Source organism: Zootoca vivipara, chromosome 8, assembly GCF_963506605.1.
Source record: "Zootoca vivipara chromosome 8, rZooViv1.1, whole genome shotgun sequence".
NCBI classification, from domain to species: domain Eukaryota; kingdom Metazoa; phylum Chordata; class Lepidosauria; order Squamata; family Lacertidae; genus Zootoca; species Zootoca vivipara.
Genome location: NC_083283.1, coordinates 9,650,250 through 9,667,274, shown reverse-complemented (window position 1 = coordinate 9,667,274; position 17,025 = coordinate 9,650,250). Strand labels below are relative to the sequence as shown.

The window sequence follows — 17,025 nt, the reverse complement described above, 5'->3', positions numbered from 1 at the left end:
CAGGTAGTTGTTTATCTCTCTGACCTCTGATGGTAGGGCGTTCCACAGGGTGGGTGCCACTACCGAGAAGACCCTCTGCCTGGTTCCCTGTAGCTTTGCTTCTTGCAGTCGAGGAACCGCCAGAATGCCCCCGGCGCTGGATCTCAGTGTCCAGGCTGAACGATGGGGGTTTGCATGTGTGGGTAGGCTCGTCTAAAAAAAAAAAAGTTTTTAGCAGGTGCTGAAACCAGTACAGCAAAGACACCTGTCTAGTATCAATGGGCAGGGAGTTCCAGAGTGTACTTGCAACCACAGTGAAGGATGCACCTAGCACAAGTTGGGTAGCACTTCCCCAGTGACTTGGGCCTACTCTCTTTGTGAGCTCACAGGGCATGCTGCTCTTGTGAAACATCCGCTCAGCTCAGTAGAAGCGAGTCCAAAGCACCATTGGATTGGGATGGCACTCTACAGGGCCGGCTCTAAGTATAGTTCCGGTGCTGCAGGGCGCCAGGACGCGGGGCCGGTAGGCAGGGCACTGCGCAGCGAAACTGCAAGGGGGGGCAGCAGAGCGATCTCCGCGCCTCAGCGCCAGGGCGCCCGACCTGCTCGAGACTGCCCTGGCACTCTACATCCATTCAACAGGATTGCTGCAACATCCTTGGACCCACACTTGAGCTCTGGTTCCCATGCACAGCGGGGTGCTGGTGTGGGTGGCGGCTGCGTGTGTCTGCTTTAAGTCACTTGCACTCCAAATGTCATGCAATTGCACCACTGGGAAGTACAGTCATACCATGGAAGTCGAATGGAATACGTTCCAGAAGTCTGATCGACTTCCAAAGCATTCGGATTCCAAAGCGCGGCTTCCGATTGGCTGCAGGAAGCTCCTGCAGCCAATCGGAAGCCCTGTCAGACGTTCGGCTTCCAAAAGAACGTTCAGAAACCGGAAGAGTCACTTCCAGGTTTCGATCATTCAGGAGCCAAAACATCTGAGTTCCAGGGTGTTTTGGAGCCGAGCTACGACTGTAGTTCTTGTGGGAGTACGCATACCCCTCGAGTGGCCACCCCAGATCACAGAAGCCAATCCAGGCTTCAGTTTGGATCCTGGAATGCCCTGTTTTTTGTTCCTGCACTCACTCTGGCGCAAGTCTGCTGACGAGCGCCAGAGCGCCATATTGGCAAGCGTGCCCCTCCTGACATCCCGATCTGGGGGACGGAAATGTTGGAGAGGATGGGTGGGGGAGTTTTCAAGAAGTGGGTTCCATTCCTAAAGTAGGCAAACACAAAACAAATGGCCTCTGAGCGTGTACAGAGTAACTAGTGAGGGAATGGGGGGGGGCTTTCCAGGGCCTTTGCAAACAGTTCCTTCATAATGCAGCCAATGCACAGTCATTTATTTGGGAGAAATGGTCCTACTTGTGTGTACTACTACTACTACTAAATTTTTATTTATACCCCGCCCTTCCCAGTCCAGAAACCGGGCTCAGGGTGGCTAACAACAAATATAAAACATTGATTAAAAACAACTTAAAAACAGCTTAAAAACAACATAAAGTACAACACCAGGGCTAACTAGCGAAGTTGGTCCTGCTAGGGCCAGCAAGGAGACCAGGGAAGTATTTAAATGTGGCGATCCAGAAAGGTTTCGTCACAGAAAAAGGGAAAAGAAAAAGGAATGGAGGATCAGGCTAAATTGAAGGCCAGGCGGAATAACTCTGTCTTACCGTGTTTCTCCAAAAACAAGACACCGTCTTATATTTATTTTTCCTCAAAAAAAACACCAAAAAAAACACGGTGGCTTATTTTCAGGGGATGTCTTATTTTTATTATTATTAAGTATGGTACAGTTTAACCTACAAGGTTAAACTGCCTATCACTATGGCTTATTTCCGGGGTATGGCTTATTTTCGGAGAAACACGGTACAGGCCCTGCGGAAGGAGATCAAATCCCGCAGGGCCCTAGTCTCATGGGACAGAGCATTCCACCAGGTCGGTGCCATCACTGAAAAGGCCCTGGCCCTGGTGGAGGATAATCTGGCTTCTTTAGGGCCTGGGACCCTTAGGTTGTTATTATTCACAGACCTTAGGGCCCTCTGCGGGACATACCAAGAGAGGCGGTCCCGCAAGTACGAGGGTCCTAGGCCACATAGGGCTTTAAAGGTCAAAACCAGCACCTTAAACCTGACCCGGTACTCCACCGGGAGCCAGTGCAGCTGGTAAAGCGCTGGGTGAATATGCTCCCATGGCAAGGACCTCGTGAGAAGCCTCGCTGCAGCATTCTGCACCCGCTGGAGTTTCTGGGACAGTTTCAAGGGCAGCCCCACGTAGAGCGAGTTACAGTAGTCAAGCCTGGAGGTGACTGTAGCATGGATCACTGTACCCCATCCTCTTCCTCTGCATCGTGCCTTTGCTGAGAATCCCAGGTAGGCAGAGTGCTGTTGGGCTCATGTCCTGTTTCAGGCTAATCACAGGCATGTGCTTGGCCACTGTGAGAACAGGACGCTGGACTAAATGGGCTTGATCCAGTAGGATCAGGTTATGTTCTTTAAACTGGAGGCACCGGTGCATAAACAATGTGCAAAACTTCTGTGGGCTTGGTCTTCTCTTAGTGAACAGATTCAGCCCAAAGCGCTGCGGTCAGGTGTAAGGAAACCAAACTATACGATCAAGAGATGGTGCGGGAATATTCCAGCGGCTGGAGAATTGCCTTTTAGAGATGGAACAGCCTGTGATCTGGCGAGATTCTGGCAGCAGAAGAGGCACCACAATTATCTCATGCTACACAGACTTCGCAACAAAGCGTTGCCCAGGCAGGGTGCATTCCCTATTCATTGAGTTCTGAAAGTCCCTATTGTGAGACGGCGCATGACGGTCACATTGTGCAATGGGCAGCTACGAGCGGCCCAGAAGAACAAAGCGCCTCTTCAGAATTCTGCGCTGAAAACAATGCTCCCAAGGTGAGATGGTACAGAAAAAGGGAAAACGTTGAGGAGGCCAGGATTGGGTTAAATAGGAAATGACTCCCTCAAAAGGAGGTTGAAGACAGACAAGGGTTTGCGATAGGGCTCAAAGTGGTTGTTGAGAAGGGTCACTTATCCCCACATTGCACAGAGCTCTTTCATGCTTTCCTTGTGTCTCAGGCTAAACGGGTTTTTGGAAATGAATGGGGCAGGCAGCTACAGAGATTGGATTTAAGGTCACCCTTAAAGACAACTCTTCCTAAGCCATACTTCCACACAAGTGCTGGACTCCTGCAAATTTTAAAGTGCGGTTCTCCAGCCAAGTGGTGTGTACAGAAATGTCTATATCAGGATAAAGTGCACAGAATGATGCACATATTATAGTGAAAATAACACAAAAGGCATTCTATGTAGGGAACACTAACTTGCAAAAATGCGTACAGAAGGAATGTCACCTACAAAAATGTGTCTGCTAGGAGTATTGCACACTTAAAGGTTGATTTAATTCTCATGAGAACTTTAAAAAACTAAATAAATCGTGAACTGGTGTCAAAATGTGGAAGAATGAATGCAAGAGGCTGGAAAAACGAGAAACCCAAACGGACAGATTCATCCATCCCCACCTGCAACCAAATGTTGCAGCGTGGAGAGCTGCTCTTCCAGATTCTAGTTGCTCCATTCCATGCCCTAATTCTAGGTCCTTAAAGGTAAGCATTTTATGGTCACTGAATGTGCTCAGTTCTTGCCGGACTAGGGTTTTTATTTGGTGGGTGTGGGTAGAGTCAGCCTAATGAGGGTGAGAAAGTGGTGGGGATTCGCCCCTTTTTTGCTGCCAATGAAAACTCTCCCCCAATAACAAGTCACCCAAGGAGGAAAGCTGTTGTTGGCACCAATGCTAGCGTCTGTCGCACAGCAAATAGCAGCTTGGGAGAGAAAGGTTGGCCGTCTCCTGCAATCCCACATGTCGTGACCTTAATCTTGATCTCACATTGCTTTTTAAAAAACAACAACAACAACTCAGGAACACTAAACACAATCTCACATTTACTGCACCATGATATCTGGCCTAAAAATTTGGTAATGTGGTGCCCCGAGGGAGCCCAAAAGTTGGCACCCCCAAATGGATCTTCTCAATAACAGATCTTCTCCACCTCCACTGCCCTAAATCCGGGGCTGGTGGTAAGGAAGGGGATCCTGTCTTAAAGCACTTTCCACTCTCTTAAAATCAATTGATTGCCTGCAACCTTTGCTTATACAGTGGTACCTCAGAAGTCAAATGGAATCCGTTCCAGAAGTCAGTTCGACTTCCAAAACGTTCGGAAACCAAGGCGCGGCTTCCAATTGGCCACAGGAAGCTCCTGCAGCCGATCAGAAGCCGCAGAAGTTGCGTGGAACGTTCGGTTTCCAAAGAACGTTTGCAAACCGGAACACTCACTTCTGAGTTTGTGGCATTCGGGAGCCGAAACGTTCGATTCGCAAGGCATTCAGGATCCAAGGTATGGCTGTATAAACTCTGGATCTCCCCCACCTGCACTGCCCTGACTGATCCAGCAATTGGGGGGGGGGTTGTTAAAAGCAACTAAGGCAGTACCTCCTGTGGCTCCCCACAGATTTCTGCCCCAAACACAGCAGGTTGATTCATTTATCATCGAATCCAAAGGTGCCCTTCGGCACGGCAAATGTAGCTTCCGTAAGACCATCACAAGAGCCACACAGACTGGCCTTCCTTTGCCCGGGCAGGAATAGGATTTGGTCTGTGTCAAATGTGGGTCTGCCAACAAGGTTTCGATGCTCATGTCACGCTGCCTTGCCAAGGGCTTTTCACAGTAGCAGGTGTGTGCCCAGTTATCTCAAGGAAGATTTGATTGCATCCTGCCCCATCTTAAAGCTAAGCTGCTTACAGAACTAGCCGGGCCCATGTCCCCCGTCGACGGGACAATTATCTGTATCTGGGACAAGGCTCAGAAATAGCATAATGTACGCTTGGCAAAAGCGTCACGTTGTGGCGGCTTGTTCTAAGCAGAGACGGCACATGTGAACCTGCTTCTCCTCTTCTGTACGTGAGCTGCCCCCACAGCAGTAGTTCTGTTGCGAAGAGGTGGCCTTCGTCAAACAGGTATATAGAAACGAAACTGATGGAGAAAGAAAAACTCTCCTGCCCTGTCAGGAATATATTCAACATTAAGGTTCTTGAAAGCTCCAGGCCTTCATAAATTAATGTATCCATATAATACAATTTTAAAATATGGTCTGAAGCTCAACATCAAACAAACCAAGATCATGGCCACTGGTCCCGTCACCTCCTGGCAAATAGAAGGGGAAGAAATGGAGGCAGTGAGAGATTTTAATTTCTTGGGTTCCATAGGGTAAACAGTTGTTCACTGCAGATGGTGACAGCAGCCACAAAATTAAAAGACGCCTGCTTCTTGGGAGAAAAGCAATGACAAACCTAGACAGCATCTTAAAAAGCAAAGACATCACCTTGCTGACAAAGGTCCGTATAGTTAAAGCTATGGTTTTCCTAGTAGTGATGTATGGAAGTGAGAGCTGGACCATAAAGAAGGCTGGTGGCCAAAGAATTGATGCTTTTGAATTATGGTGCTGGAGGAGACTCTTGAGAGTCCCATGGACTGCAAAAAGATCAAACTTATCCATTCTACAGGAAATCAGCCCTGAGTGCTCACTGGAAGGACAGATGTGAAGCTTAGGCTCCAATACTTTGGCCACCTCATGAGAAGAGAAGACTCCCTGGAAAAGACCCTGATGTTGGGAAAGATTGAGGGCACTAGGAGAAGGGGACGACAGAGGACGAGATGGTTGGACAGTGTTCTTGAAGCTACCAACATAAGTCTGACCAAACTGCGGGAGGCAATGGAAGACAGGAGTGCCTGGTGTGCTCTGGTCACGAAGAGTCAGACACGACTAAACAACTAAACAACAACAACAACAATCCATGCATAGGTTGAATGTGTGTTGATCTGTTGGCATGCAACACCGGCCACACGCCAGGAAACAGCTTGGTTTCCCCAGCCACTCTGGGCGGCTTCCAACAGACATTAAAATACTAAACATTAAATCTACTAAACATTAAAACCTTCCCTAAACAGGGCTGCCTTCAGATGTCTCCTAAAAGTCTGGTAGTTGTTTATCTCTTTAACATCTGGTGGGAGGGCGTTCCACAGGGCGGGTGCCACTACCGAGAAGGCCCTCTGCCTGGTTCCCTGTAGCTTGGCTTCTCGTAGCGAGGGAACCACCAGAAGGCCTTCGGCGCTGGACCTGAGTGTCCGAGCAGAACGATGGGGGTGGAGACGCTCCTTCAGGTATACTGGGCTAAGGCTGTTTAGGGCTTTAAAGGTCAGCACCAACACTTTGAATTGTGCTCGGAAACGTAGTGGGAGCCAATATAGGTCTTCCAATACCGGTGTTACATGGTCTCGGCGGCTGCTCCCAGTCACCAGTCTAGCCGCTGCATTCTGGATTAATTGCAGTTTCTGGGTCACCTTCAAAGGTAGTCCCACGTAGAGCGCATTGCAGTAGTTCAAGCGGGAGATAACCAGAGCATGCATCACTCTGGTGAGACAGTCTGCGGGCAGGTAGGGTCTTAGCCTACGTACCAAATGGAGCTGGTAAACAGCTGCCCTGGACACAGAACTGACCTGCACCTCCATGGACAGATGTGAGTCCAAAATCACTCCCAGGTTGTACACCTGGTCCCTCAGGGGCACAGTTATCCCATTCAGGACCAGGGAGTCCCCCACAACTGCCCGCCTCCTATCCCCGAAGAACAGTACTTCTGTCTTGTCAGGATTCAACCTCAATCTGTTAGCCACCATCCACCCTCCAACCGCCTCCAGGCACTCACACAGGACCTTCACCGCCTTCACTGGTTCTGATTTGAAAGAGGTAGAGCTGGGTATCATCCGCATACTGATGAACACCTAGCCCAAACCCCCTGATGCTCTCTCCCAGTGGCTGCATGTAGATCTTAAAAAGCATGGGGGAGAGGACAGAACCGTGAGGCACCCCACAAGTGAGAGCCCAGGGGTCTGAACACTCAAGCTCCAGTACAGAACTAATTTCTCCCCAATCTGAAAATGTTACATTTATCCTCATCTCCTGCTTCCTGGTGTTTAACCCATTTGATGATCCATAAGAGAATGCACTCAAGGCAGTTTAAGTGATCCATACTAGTAGTGTGGTGCATTTTCAATTACCTGAGATGGACTTTCTGTTGTGCAGGGTCAACTGAAGTGCAGGGCCAACTGACGTGGGAGAGTCAAGCTCATACTTTTTTTTTTAAATCCTTATCTCAAGGATCACCATCATTTTTAGGACACAAAATAGATGCAAAACTACTGCAAAGTTACAAATTTATTTTTGAAATAAATACAAATAATTCATTAATAAACTTTTCTGAAATAGACAAGTTTCGCCTCTCAATTACCATCTGTTCCTCCTCCTCGTGAACCACCCAAGAAACTCTGCAGTTGTCATTTTAAAAATAGGTGATTTGCCTACACTAGAGCTTAGTTTTCTTTGAAATACCAATGATATTCAGGTGTAGAGATGCTTGAAGTTTTAAATGCCAAAAATCATGAGCTATATTACAAATTGTGAAGTAGCAAATAGAAAGCCAGTGAAAAATAATCTGTAAAAAACAACAACCATTCTATGCTGGAAATCTGTTGCGTTGCCCACTGTTCCCCAAAATACAGCTCTGCAGAATCAATACACCTCTACATTCACAGTCATCAAAATCTCCATTGCAGTCTTGCATCTCTTGCTCATGAACAGTGTGGAAAGTATTCATCCAGCACTTGGTCTTAATCCTGAAATGCTAGGGGCCGACCAACCTGGCAGTTGACTATAGAGCACTTTATAATCATTACACAACTTTTCCACATTCTAAGAGAACTTACTGCTGGTCCCCCAACCACCACACGCATTACTAAGTAGCCACAAGGCCAACTGATTTTGTCATATCCAAACATCCTTTTGAGGTCCAAAACGTAAGACCAATTGCTGGCATGCTTTTGACATTAATTTGAACCTTGGCCTTTACTCGCTCAAGCAGTTTTAGTTCTAAAAGGAAAAAGACTGCCACTAAATAGCATGAAGGCTTAAGATTTCGTTTGCCTGAAATTGCAATACATTCCCTATTTTAATTATATATATAGGCCAGACATAAATTCCCATTCGATTAATATGTACAGATTTGAGTAAATCCACCTTCAACCTCACTTTCAGACTTTTTCTAAAAGTCTCCAGTCATGCATTGCTTTCCCCAAAGCAAATTATTTAAAGTCGCATTGGGAAAGGGCTTTTTTTTTTAATAGTGTAAAAAAGGGAGGGGGGTTGCAAGAGATGGATCATCTTCAAAGGCAAGATCCTAGGTAGCTTAGGTTTCAATCTTGGTGATCAAATGCTGTTAGCTTCACCACTGGACAAGTTTTAAAGCAATCTAGAATTAGTTGGAGAACAGAATAGCAGCAACCTCTGTTAAGGGAACAGAGAAACTTGAGATGCGTGCTTTATTGGTCCCTGCTGAACTCTAGTTGGGGGACAGAGTCATGTGTTACAGAAAACACTTTAGGTTAAGTATCAAGATACACAGTAGGTGGTGGTTAGGTCTCACTTCCAATTCAAGCCCCTTTCATTTAACAAGAAACTTCCATTGACTTGGGGCTGGTTTGTTCAGTGTTGTTTGCAGAGTTGGGAGTGAGCTCAATGTGAGTGTCAGTGTGAGCACGACTCCGGACATTATCGCCAGTGTGGGCTCTGCTGCGGTTTCCTTCGCCAGTGTGGGCTCTGCTGCGGTTTCCTTCGCCAGTGTGGGACCTGCTCCTGGTCCCTTCAAGGGAGGAGACACTGGAACCAGATGCTGTGCGGGATCTCATCAGTCTGGTCATGCTTGCAGAAGGCACTGCAAACGAAATACAAGTGACAGGTGAAGATTTGTTTGTTTATTTGTTTGTTTATAAATAAAGTCCTCCTGTATTGGTTAATGCAAATAATGAAGATCAGTGACCAGAATAGGCAACACATAAGACAGAAAATTAGATATGGAAGTGCTTGTAATCCAATGGGTTGGAGAAAGATACAGTATAAACTGCATTTTTCGCTCCGTAAGACGCATGTTTTTCCTCCTAAAAAGGGGAAATGTCTGTGCATCTTATGGAGCGAATGTGTGGTCCCTGGAGCCAAATTGCCTAGGGGCAAAAAGCAGATTGTGTGTGTGTGTGTGTTTTTAGAAAGAGAGAAGGGGGTGTTGAAAGGAAGCCGCTGAGCAGCTGATCGGCAAACGATTGGGAGGGAGATAAGGGACGCTAGCAATAAAGGAGGCTGCCTGGGAGGGGGGATGTAAAGACAGTGAACTTGCAAGAAGAGGAGACAGGAATACTAAAACAAGCAATGAGGAGAGAAATTAGAGGAAAAGGAGGAGCAAAAAACTGCTCCAGCTAAGGAAGACGCTAAGGGAAACAAGATGGAAGGGAGTATTGAAAGGAAGCCACTGAGCAGCTGATCGGCAAGCAATCAGGAGGGAGATAAGGGACGCTAGCGATAAAGGAGGCTGCCTGGGAGGGGGGAGGTAAAAGCACATGGATCCTCAGGATTTTTGCTAAGGCTCAAAAACGTGGTTACAAAGCACGGATCCATGTGGATTCTCAGGATTTTTGCATTGGGCTACCCCAAACTCACCAACAAATCACATATCATGTCTGTGGCCACAGCATGAACCACAAAAATCATACGTCCACTGTTTCGTTCAGAATTTTTGTTTTGTTTTCCTCCTCTAAAAACTAGGTACGTCTTATGGTCTGGTGCATCTTATAGAGCGAAAAATATGGTGTGTAGACCATTAATAAGATACACCAGGGAAGGAAGATATGCTTGCATGAAAGAGTTTAAGGAAAGCACACAGCCAAGTCAAGGAATAAGAACCTGAAGGAAGATTTGAGGGGAAATTGGCCTAAGTGCCTAGGAACAAAAATGGATTGCAGCAGGAAGTGGATTAAGAAGGGAGGTTTGAAAGCCTAAGGTCAGTAAACCACAGTGCTGAGGTCAAAAGTGGCACTGGGCTGTATTTGTGTGTGTTTAGGGAAGCTTTTAATGTTTAATAGACTACTGTATTTTAATATTCTTGGAAGCCGCCCAGAGTAGCTGGGGAAACCCAGCCAGATGGGTGGGGTATAAATGATAGATGATGATGTGCGAGAGATGCATATGCGAGGCAGTGTGGTGTAGAAGTTAGGGTGCTGGACTACTGAGCACAACTCAGCCATGAAGCTCACTGGGTGACTTGGAGCCAGTCACTGTCTCTCAGTCTCACCTACTTCACAGAGTAAATCAAAAAGTAAATCTAAATCAAGAAGCAAGACTGGGAGTTCTGAATAGGACAATCATGAGGCGGATTCAAAGTGTGTTGACCACAACGTACTTAGAAATCCCCTTCAGACCTTTCTGCTTGATATCGGAAGGTCTAAGCCAGGCTTCCCCAAACTAAGGCCCGGGGGCCGGATGCAGCCCGCGAGGCTGTTTTATGTGGCCCCTGGCAAACCCCACTGTCCGCTGCCGCCGACCGCTCCTAACGGCGCGGTGCAGCGCAGCTGCCCACTTCCGGGTTGCCGGAGTGTCAGAAATAGCTTGTGCGCATGCGCAAGCATCATTTCTGGCGCACTTCCATGCCGGAGGAGGCCCATGCGCATAAGCTATTTCCGGTGTCCCAGCGACCTGGAAGTGCACCGGAAATCGTGTGTGTGCAGATGTATGGGAGCATGCTCCCGCACGCTCCAGCCCGCAGCGCAATCAGCGCTGGCTGTACCAGTCCCCAGCAATTTAAGTTTGGGGACCCTTGGTCTAAGCCAAGCAGGCACATGTAGGGATGTGAGTGGTGCAGCTTGTGTACATGCAGTCTCCCCAAAGGTATTCACCATAAACGCCTGAACATAGCTAATGTGCTGCTCCAGTTTGGGACAAAGTTGATATCCCTTTAGGGGAGTCCAATACTGATGCACCCAAACTTGCACATTTTAAAACCCAGTAATTCTAGAATATAACTTTCGCCAACAAGAGAGATCCATTTAGTATGGCAGCTTAAGAGGACACTGCACATTTATTTCGAAACAAACATGTACTTACTGTATCCCATGCCCTGTATGAAGTACTTGAAAGCTTCAGCGAGCTTTGCAGGCTGTTAAAAGAAAATACCACATTTTTTAAGAAGTTGAAAGTTACCAATGGCAAACTGTTTTCAGTTTTGGACTCCAGTCTTTGGACTCCAGTAACAGTAAGCCATGGAAATTAAAAAATGCTACTATGCCATGTTATCACTTCTAGGCCAGAAGCCAATTTTCTTTTAAAAGTGTGCTTGCTAAAACTCCTGCTAGTGGGTACACATAACTGAGAAAGAAGACTGGAGGTTTTGATGCGCGTTGCATCATCGTAGAGAGAAGTGCAATGCAGCTATGGTGAGCTTTTATTGAGAGGGTCGGGGCTACCATTTGGAGGGCAGGGCTACCATGGAAGTATTTTAGAAAGGATGTATATTTTAGAAAGCAGTTGCAAACAGAGTTTGGAATTCTGTAACAGAGTCTCTAAGAAACCCATCACTGCAAAGCTATAGCACTCTAGGCCAAACCAGTAATACTAGGTTTTAATTCGAAGCAGAGCGTGATTTCACTCCTGCCATCGTGTTCCCCACACCTTCAAACAGTCTGGACTTCCTCACCCCAGCATGCATTCTCTTCAGTAAGATCTTACCTGAGAAACCTGAGGAAGACCACCGCAGTCAGCCATCTGCAAAAATTAATAAAAGTATCAATCAATCAATCAATCAATCATTTATTTATTTATTTATTGTGTTTGAATAAAAACCATTACACATTCAATTGCAGATCCAACACATCAATTAAAACCTGTAAAAAGAAATCCAGAGATATACATCCATTTACAATAAGTCAAATTTAGGAGGTTGCAGAAGTACAAGTTAGATAAATGTACTGTATTATGTGTCAAGATTTAGTTAAGTGATATGATGTTTATGTGTTCTTAAGATTAGAATTATATTAAGAGATTTTGTGCACTGTGTATTGAGAAAGGATTAAGAGTATTATTTAGATTAGATCATTATGAAAAAGATTGCAATCAAGATTTATAAAGTGCTAAGTAAGTGATATATAGAAATGTAGTTGGGAGGGAGGGGAGGAAGTTGATAAAGATACGGAAAATAAGATTGATTGAAAATATTGTTGTTTATGTTGTTGTGTATTGTCATTTATTATGTTTTTTGTATATTGTATATTATGTTCTTTTTATGTTTTGTTATTGCAAAAAATCAATAATTAAAAAAAAACAAAAAACAATAAGTCAAATTAATTTATTACCTGCACAGTCTACAACATTGTCTTTTATATAGCTAGCACAAATACTTTTAGCAGCTTTAGCAAATAGGGCTGTTTTGTATGTGACAAGCGGATCACAGTCAGATAATAGCCAACTTTTTTATTTTCAGGGTTCTATCCCAGTAGCGGTGCCAGGATCTGTTCCAAAAATCTCTTTTTGGGGTTTTGATAGAGCTGACAATGGAATATATTATGGGGAAGATCTTCTTACCTCACAACCCCACAAATACAATGTCTCAAATGCCTTAGAACATTTCTATATCTTTCAACTAAGAGTGAGATTAAAATATATGTCTAAGTGCGGGTTCTTTTTGTGTTGAGAAGTTACTCATTAAATAATCCTATTTTGTTATGCCAGATCGACAATCTACTCACAAATTCCCTCCAACCCTCCAGTAGTACCTAAGACCAGGGTGGATAAAAATAAATGATTTAATTTTTTTTTTAAAAAAATATCAATTTTTTTTATTTAAATCAGATTTTTAAAATAAAATGCTTTTGGAGGAAAAATCTTCCTAAAGATAGTTTTCTATTTAAGTGACATTATAGTCCAAATGCTATTCATCAGGAAATAAGGATTTGTTTAAAGTTTTTCATGTGTGCTAAAACTCAGTCTGGTTTTTTTTTATAAAAAAAATATTGTTTAACCACATCAGTTAACAAACACGGATACATATGCTATAATGTACTGTAATTGTTTTAGTTAAATAAATTGTTATTAAGGAAATGATTATTTTTCTCCTTCCAATAAAGTGCAGCAGAAAAGTTGTCCAAATATAAACAATAATTTCATAATTATCTGTCAATGTATTTCTGATAGTATAACCAAATCAGTCATTTTTGATGTAACTATAAAAACTACTCTGAAAATTTATTATTCCAAAAATGAAACCTTCCTTTGGTTGTAAATATTAAAAGGATGCCAGAAAAGTTGAACCTTTCTGTAAAAAAAAAAATAATGATTTAAATCAAGTCTTACTGACTAGTGATTTAAATCAAATTCACCCTGCCTAAGACTCATACTTTTGTATTGACATGCGTGAAAAGGAGTTTCACATAAGAAAAGCACAACTTCCGATTTCATTTGGGGGCAACGTGCTTCTGTTTTGAGGAGGCTGCAATAGCCTTCTTGGGATAATGCTTGAGCAAGATGTCGATGGAAAGGGCAGGAGAATTGCAGATACCACAGCTTGCACACAGGAAGAGTTTAGGCTTTTTGCAAAGACATACCAAATTAGAATCAGCCAGACTTTTTTTTTTAAAGGCCTTTACAATTATAACAATGTTTCACTGTGGTACAGATGTCACAGTGTCCTTTTGCAGATTAGTGACAAGCATGTTAAATCCCTTGGCTGTTTTGGGAGCATAACATTAATCTGTAACCTCAGGGAGGGGATCATCCCCTGGATGTTGTTGACCAATAAACTTGCTCCTCTTCAAGAATGAGATGCTCAGCTTTTACTAACAAGAGCACTGCAACTCAGCTGTGCAATCCCACGCAAACCAAGAGGCCAGGGCTCATCATGCACAAGACCACCTTGCTTCTGGGGAGGAAGTAATTCATCTTGTCCAGAAGCAGATTCTGCACATTACTGCTTAACAGACCGTTTTAGAGTGTAGATGTTGTTTTTATTTATTGATTGATTAGATGGGAACATGGGAATGTGCTGAAAGTGAAGGACAGGCACATTAAATGATAACAAATTCCTCAGTGAGCAGCTAGACACAAAATGACCTCATGCAACTAAACTGCCTCACACAAGGCAGTATTGTGTGCCACTTTTCTCTAATAGTAACCAGAATGCAGACATAACCTGGAGACAGATTAAATTTACAAAGTGTCCAATCCTGGAGTAACTGAAATTCAGCACACTTATTCGTTCTCATAAAAAGAGGATGGAAGCGTCTAGTAGAGACCACCATTTCTCAGTTCCTCACCAAGGAAATGCCAATCTGGGTAAAAGCTGGTTTGCTTGCAAATAAAAATCAGTATCTTTGGGTAAACCAATGATCTTGCATATGATAAAAGAGGCAGCCAGGATTACCAATCTTCCAGTTCAGACTTTTTGATTTGACAATATTGATATAGACAGATCTTACACTGGGCAGTCTTTAGAAGCAGAAAGGCTTTAAAACAGGGGTCTCTAATATCTGATCTCTAGTGCCTGGCGTGCTATGGTCCATGGGGTCACGAAGAGTCGGACACGACTAAACAACAACAACAAAATATCTGATCTCTCAGATGTTCAACTACAACTCCCATCACCTGACCCATTGGTCACGTGGGTTGCAACTGATGGGAGTGTCAAGTCCAACAACTTCGCGAGGGCCACAGGATCCCCACCCCTGCTGTTGATTAAATGGTTTGAATTACACAACGGCAATGCTATACTATACAGGACATTCAAACGACCAAACTGTCAAACACTGGAAAAACTCCATCTAAGGCCAAGGACTTAAGCTATTTTCACCATCTTTGGCATGGTACAGATATATCTTCTCACCAGCCAGGGGGCAACAATGGGAGGAGATGAACTACTGGAGTTCGTTATATGACCTTCTGAAACTAACTACTGGCAGGATTAAAATCCATTATGGAATGAGTTTCTGAATGTAGTACTGGTAGCCTTATCATCTTCTGACAATGCTTACAGTCTAACAATGCTTACAGGCCTAATGCATGTACAAAAATATAGGCCAGCCATTCTGTCTACATTCTGTTTCTCCCCTACAGACAGTGAATTTTTTTTACAGCTGTTATCTACAACATTCCCTGTCTAAGCAAGACACTTGCCAACAAGCAGCAGTCACTGTGTTCAAATACTCTAGAAAACACAAAACTCCTCTGATTCTGGAGAAAGCGCTTATGTTTATTACCTTTAAGAGTGTGGTCTTTGTTGGGTCAAGTTTAGCATTGCAGTCAACCTGTTTGGAAAAGGGAGGGGGAGAAGAGTGAGCTTTATTTTTACGCTTAACAGCAAAAACGTCCTCAACACAGCACTTATGGCTCTGACTTCAAAATGTCTCAGGAAGCAAAGACCCTCAAAGGCATCCCACAACCTCCAAGCAGTGATATTGCAGATAGAAGGGAGCCTCCACAATGTGGTTAAGTCTGCAAACCATAGAATTAAGGACCAAGCTACATGTGATGCTAGTTGTATCACTGGTAGTTGTATTAAAACCAGAAATATTAGGAGCAGGGACACACCAACACCAACACAAATTGGGACTACGGTGCTTGGGGTTTAACCCTTTCTGTGTGTGTGTGTGTGTGTGTGTGTGCGTGCTTAAAGGAACCCTGGATAAGCTGTCATTTTCCAGACTTTATTGTCCCATCTGCAAACTGGAAGTATGGGCCACCTTACAGATTTGCTGAGAACAGCACTATAAATCACTTTGAACATTAGGAGAGATAAAAGATTCAAAAATGGATTGGTAGTATTACAGTTCGATCAATGTAATGGATTCCCAGCAATGGATTATTGTGACACACTTCTAAAGCTAATCTGTACGTACCACAGCATCAACTGCAGGAGAGCTGTCTCCAACCACCAACAGTGAAGGGCACCTGAAAGGAAATAACTGAAATTGCAGCCATTGCTATATTCACTCTCAATATACAAGATTTCTAAAACAAAGTTTTTGTAACAAATTACTGAAGAATCAGGCAGCTTCTGTATAAACCACAGAATCTCAAGATATTTGTTGGTGAGTTAACTGTCACTAAGAGAAATGCACAGAACTATTTGAAGCTGGAGCCAACATGTAGCTCAAACAAATAATCCCCAACACTCTGGACCCAATTTCTCACAGTACCAAATTACTTCGCAGCAGCAAAAATACATAACCCAAACAAACAAACCTCAACCCCAAAGTAACAACGAGCAAGGAAGAGAGGACGTGGAACTATGAGAAGGGTGAAACATAACTAGACAAACAACCCTTAGTGAGATGTGTGTCACAGCAGAAAACAGTAAGGCAGCTGTGATGAAACTGTCTACACCAGGCATAGGCAAACACGGCCCTCCAGATGTTTTGGGACTACAACTCCCATCATCCCTGACCACTGGTCCTGTTAGCTAGGGGTAATGGGAGTTGTACAGTCGTACCTCGGGTTGCGTACTTTTCGGGTTATGTACTGCACAAACCCAGAAGCGTTTACTTCCGGGTTTGCCACGCGCGCATGCGCAGAAGAGCGTTTTCGTGATTTTTTGGGGTTACGTACCGGACCCCCGGAATGAATTAGGTACGTAACCAGAGGTAGCACTGTAGTCCCAAAACATCTGGAGAGCCGAGTTTGCCTATGCCTGGTCTACATTCCAACACGGTGGCTTGTGGGCATCTGATGTCACCCTTGATGGTAGCTGTCACTAAACCACAGTAGCTAAGATTCAATTTTGCTTCTCAAGCCTTAGGCAAATGTTTAGTTTCTTACCCATTTACAGCTAAGCTTTCACGATAACGTTTTGCACAACTTGCCATACCATGACACTTGTTTCTCAAGTCACGGCTCACTGCTGTCTACCCTCAGTAACTGGGACAGCCCAGGAATAAACCACATACATCTCTAAGCGGTTAAGTCCCGTAAGCTTCAGTTTGTTGAGACATCAACAAGGTAAAAGATTAAGACATGCCCATGGCACGTTCTTCATAAATGAGATTAAAGTGCAAAGTGGTGTCACCATTAA

At 44.3% G+C, this 17,025-nt stretch overlaps 1 protein-coding gene across 1 annotated transcript in view; it reads right to left on the bottom strand.

The window, feature by feature from the left end:
- Positions 1 to 7,289: 7,289 nt before the first annotated feature.
- The window catches only part of NDRG1 (N-myc downstream regulated 1), a 48,319-nt gene continuing 38,583 nt past the window's right edge, over positions 7,290 to 17,025 (bottom strand). Inside the window, exons 12-16 of the mRNA XM_035124884.2 lie at positions 15,854 to 15,905; positions 15,215 to 15,262; positions 11,697 to 11,732; positions 11,076 to 11,127; positions 7,290 to 8,859 (exon numbers count right to left, since the gene is read on the bottom strand). Coding sequence (XP_034980775.1) covers positions 8,594 to 8,859; positions 11,076 to 11,127; positions 11,697 to 11,732; positions 15,215 to 15,262; positions 15,854 to 15,905 — 454 coding nt within the window. The 3' untranslated portion in view covers positions 7,290 to 8,593. The remainder of the gene's footprint in view (positions 8,860 to 11,075; positions 11,128 to 11,696; positions 11,733 to 15,214; positions 15,263 to 15,853; positions 15,906 to 17,025) is intronic.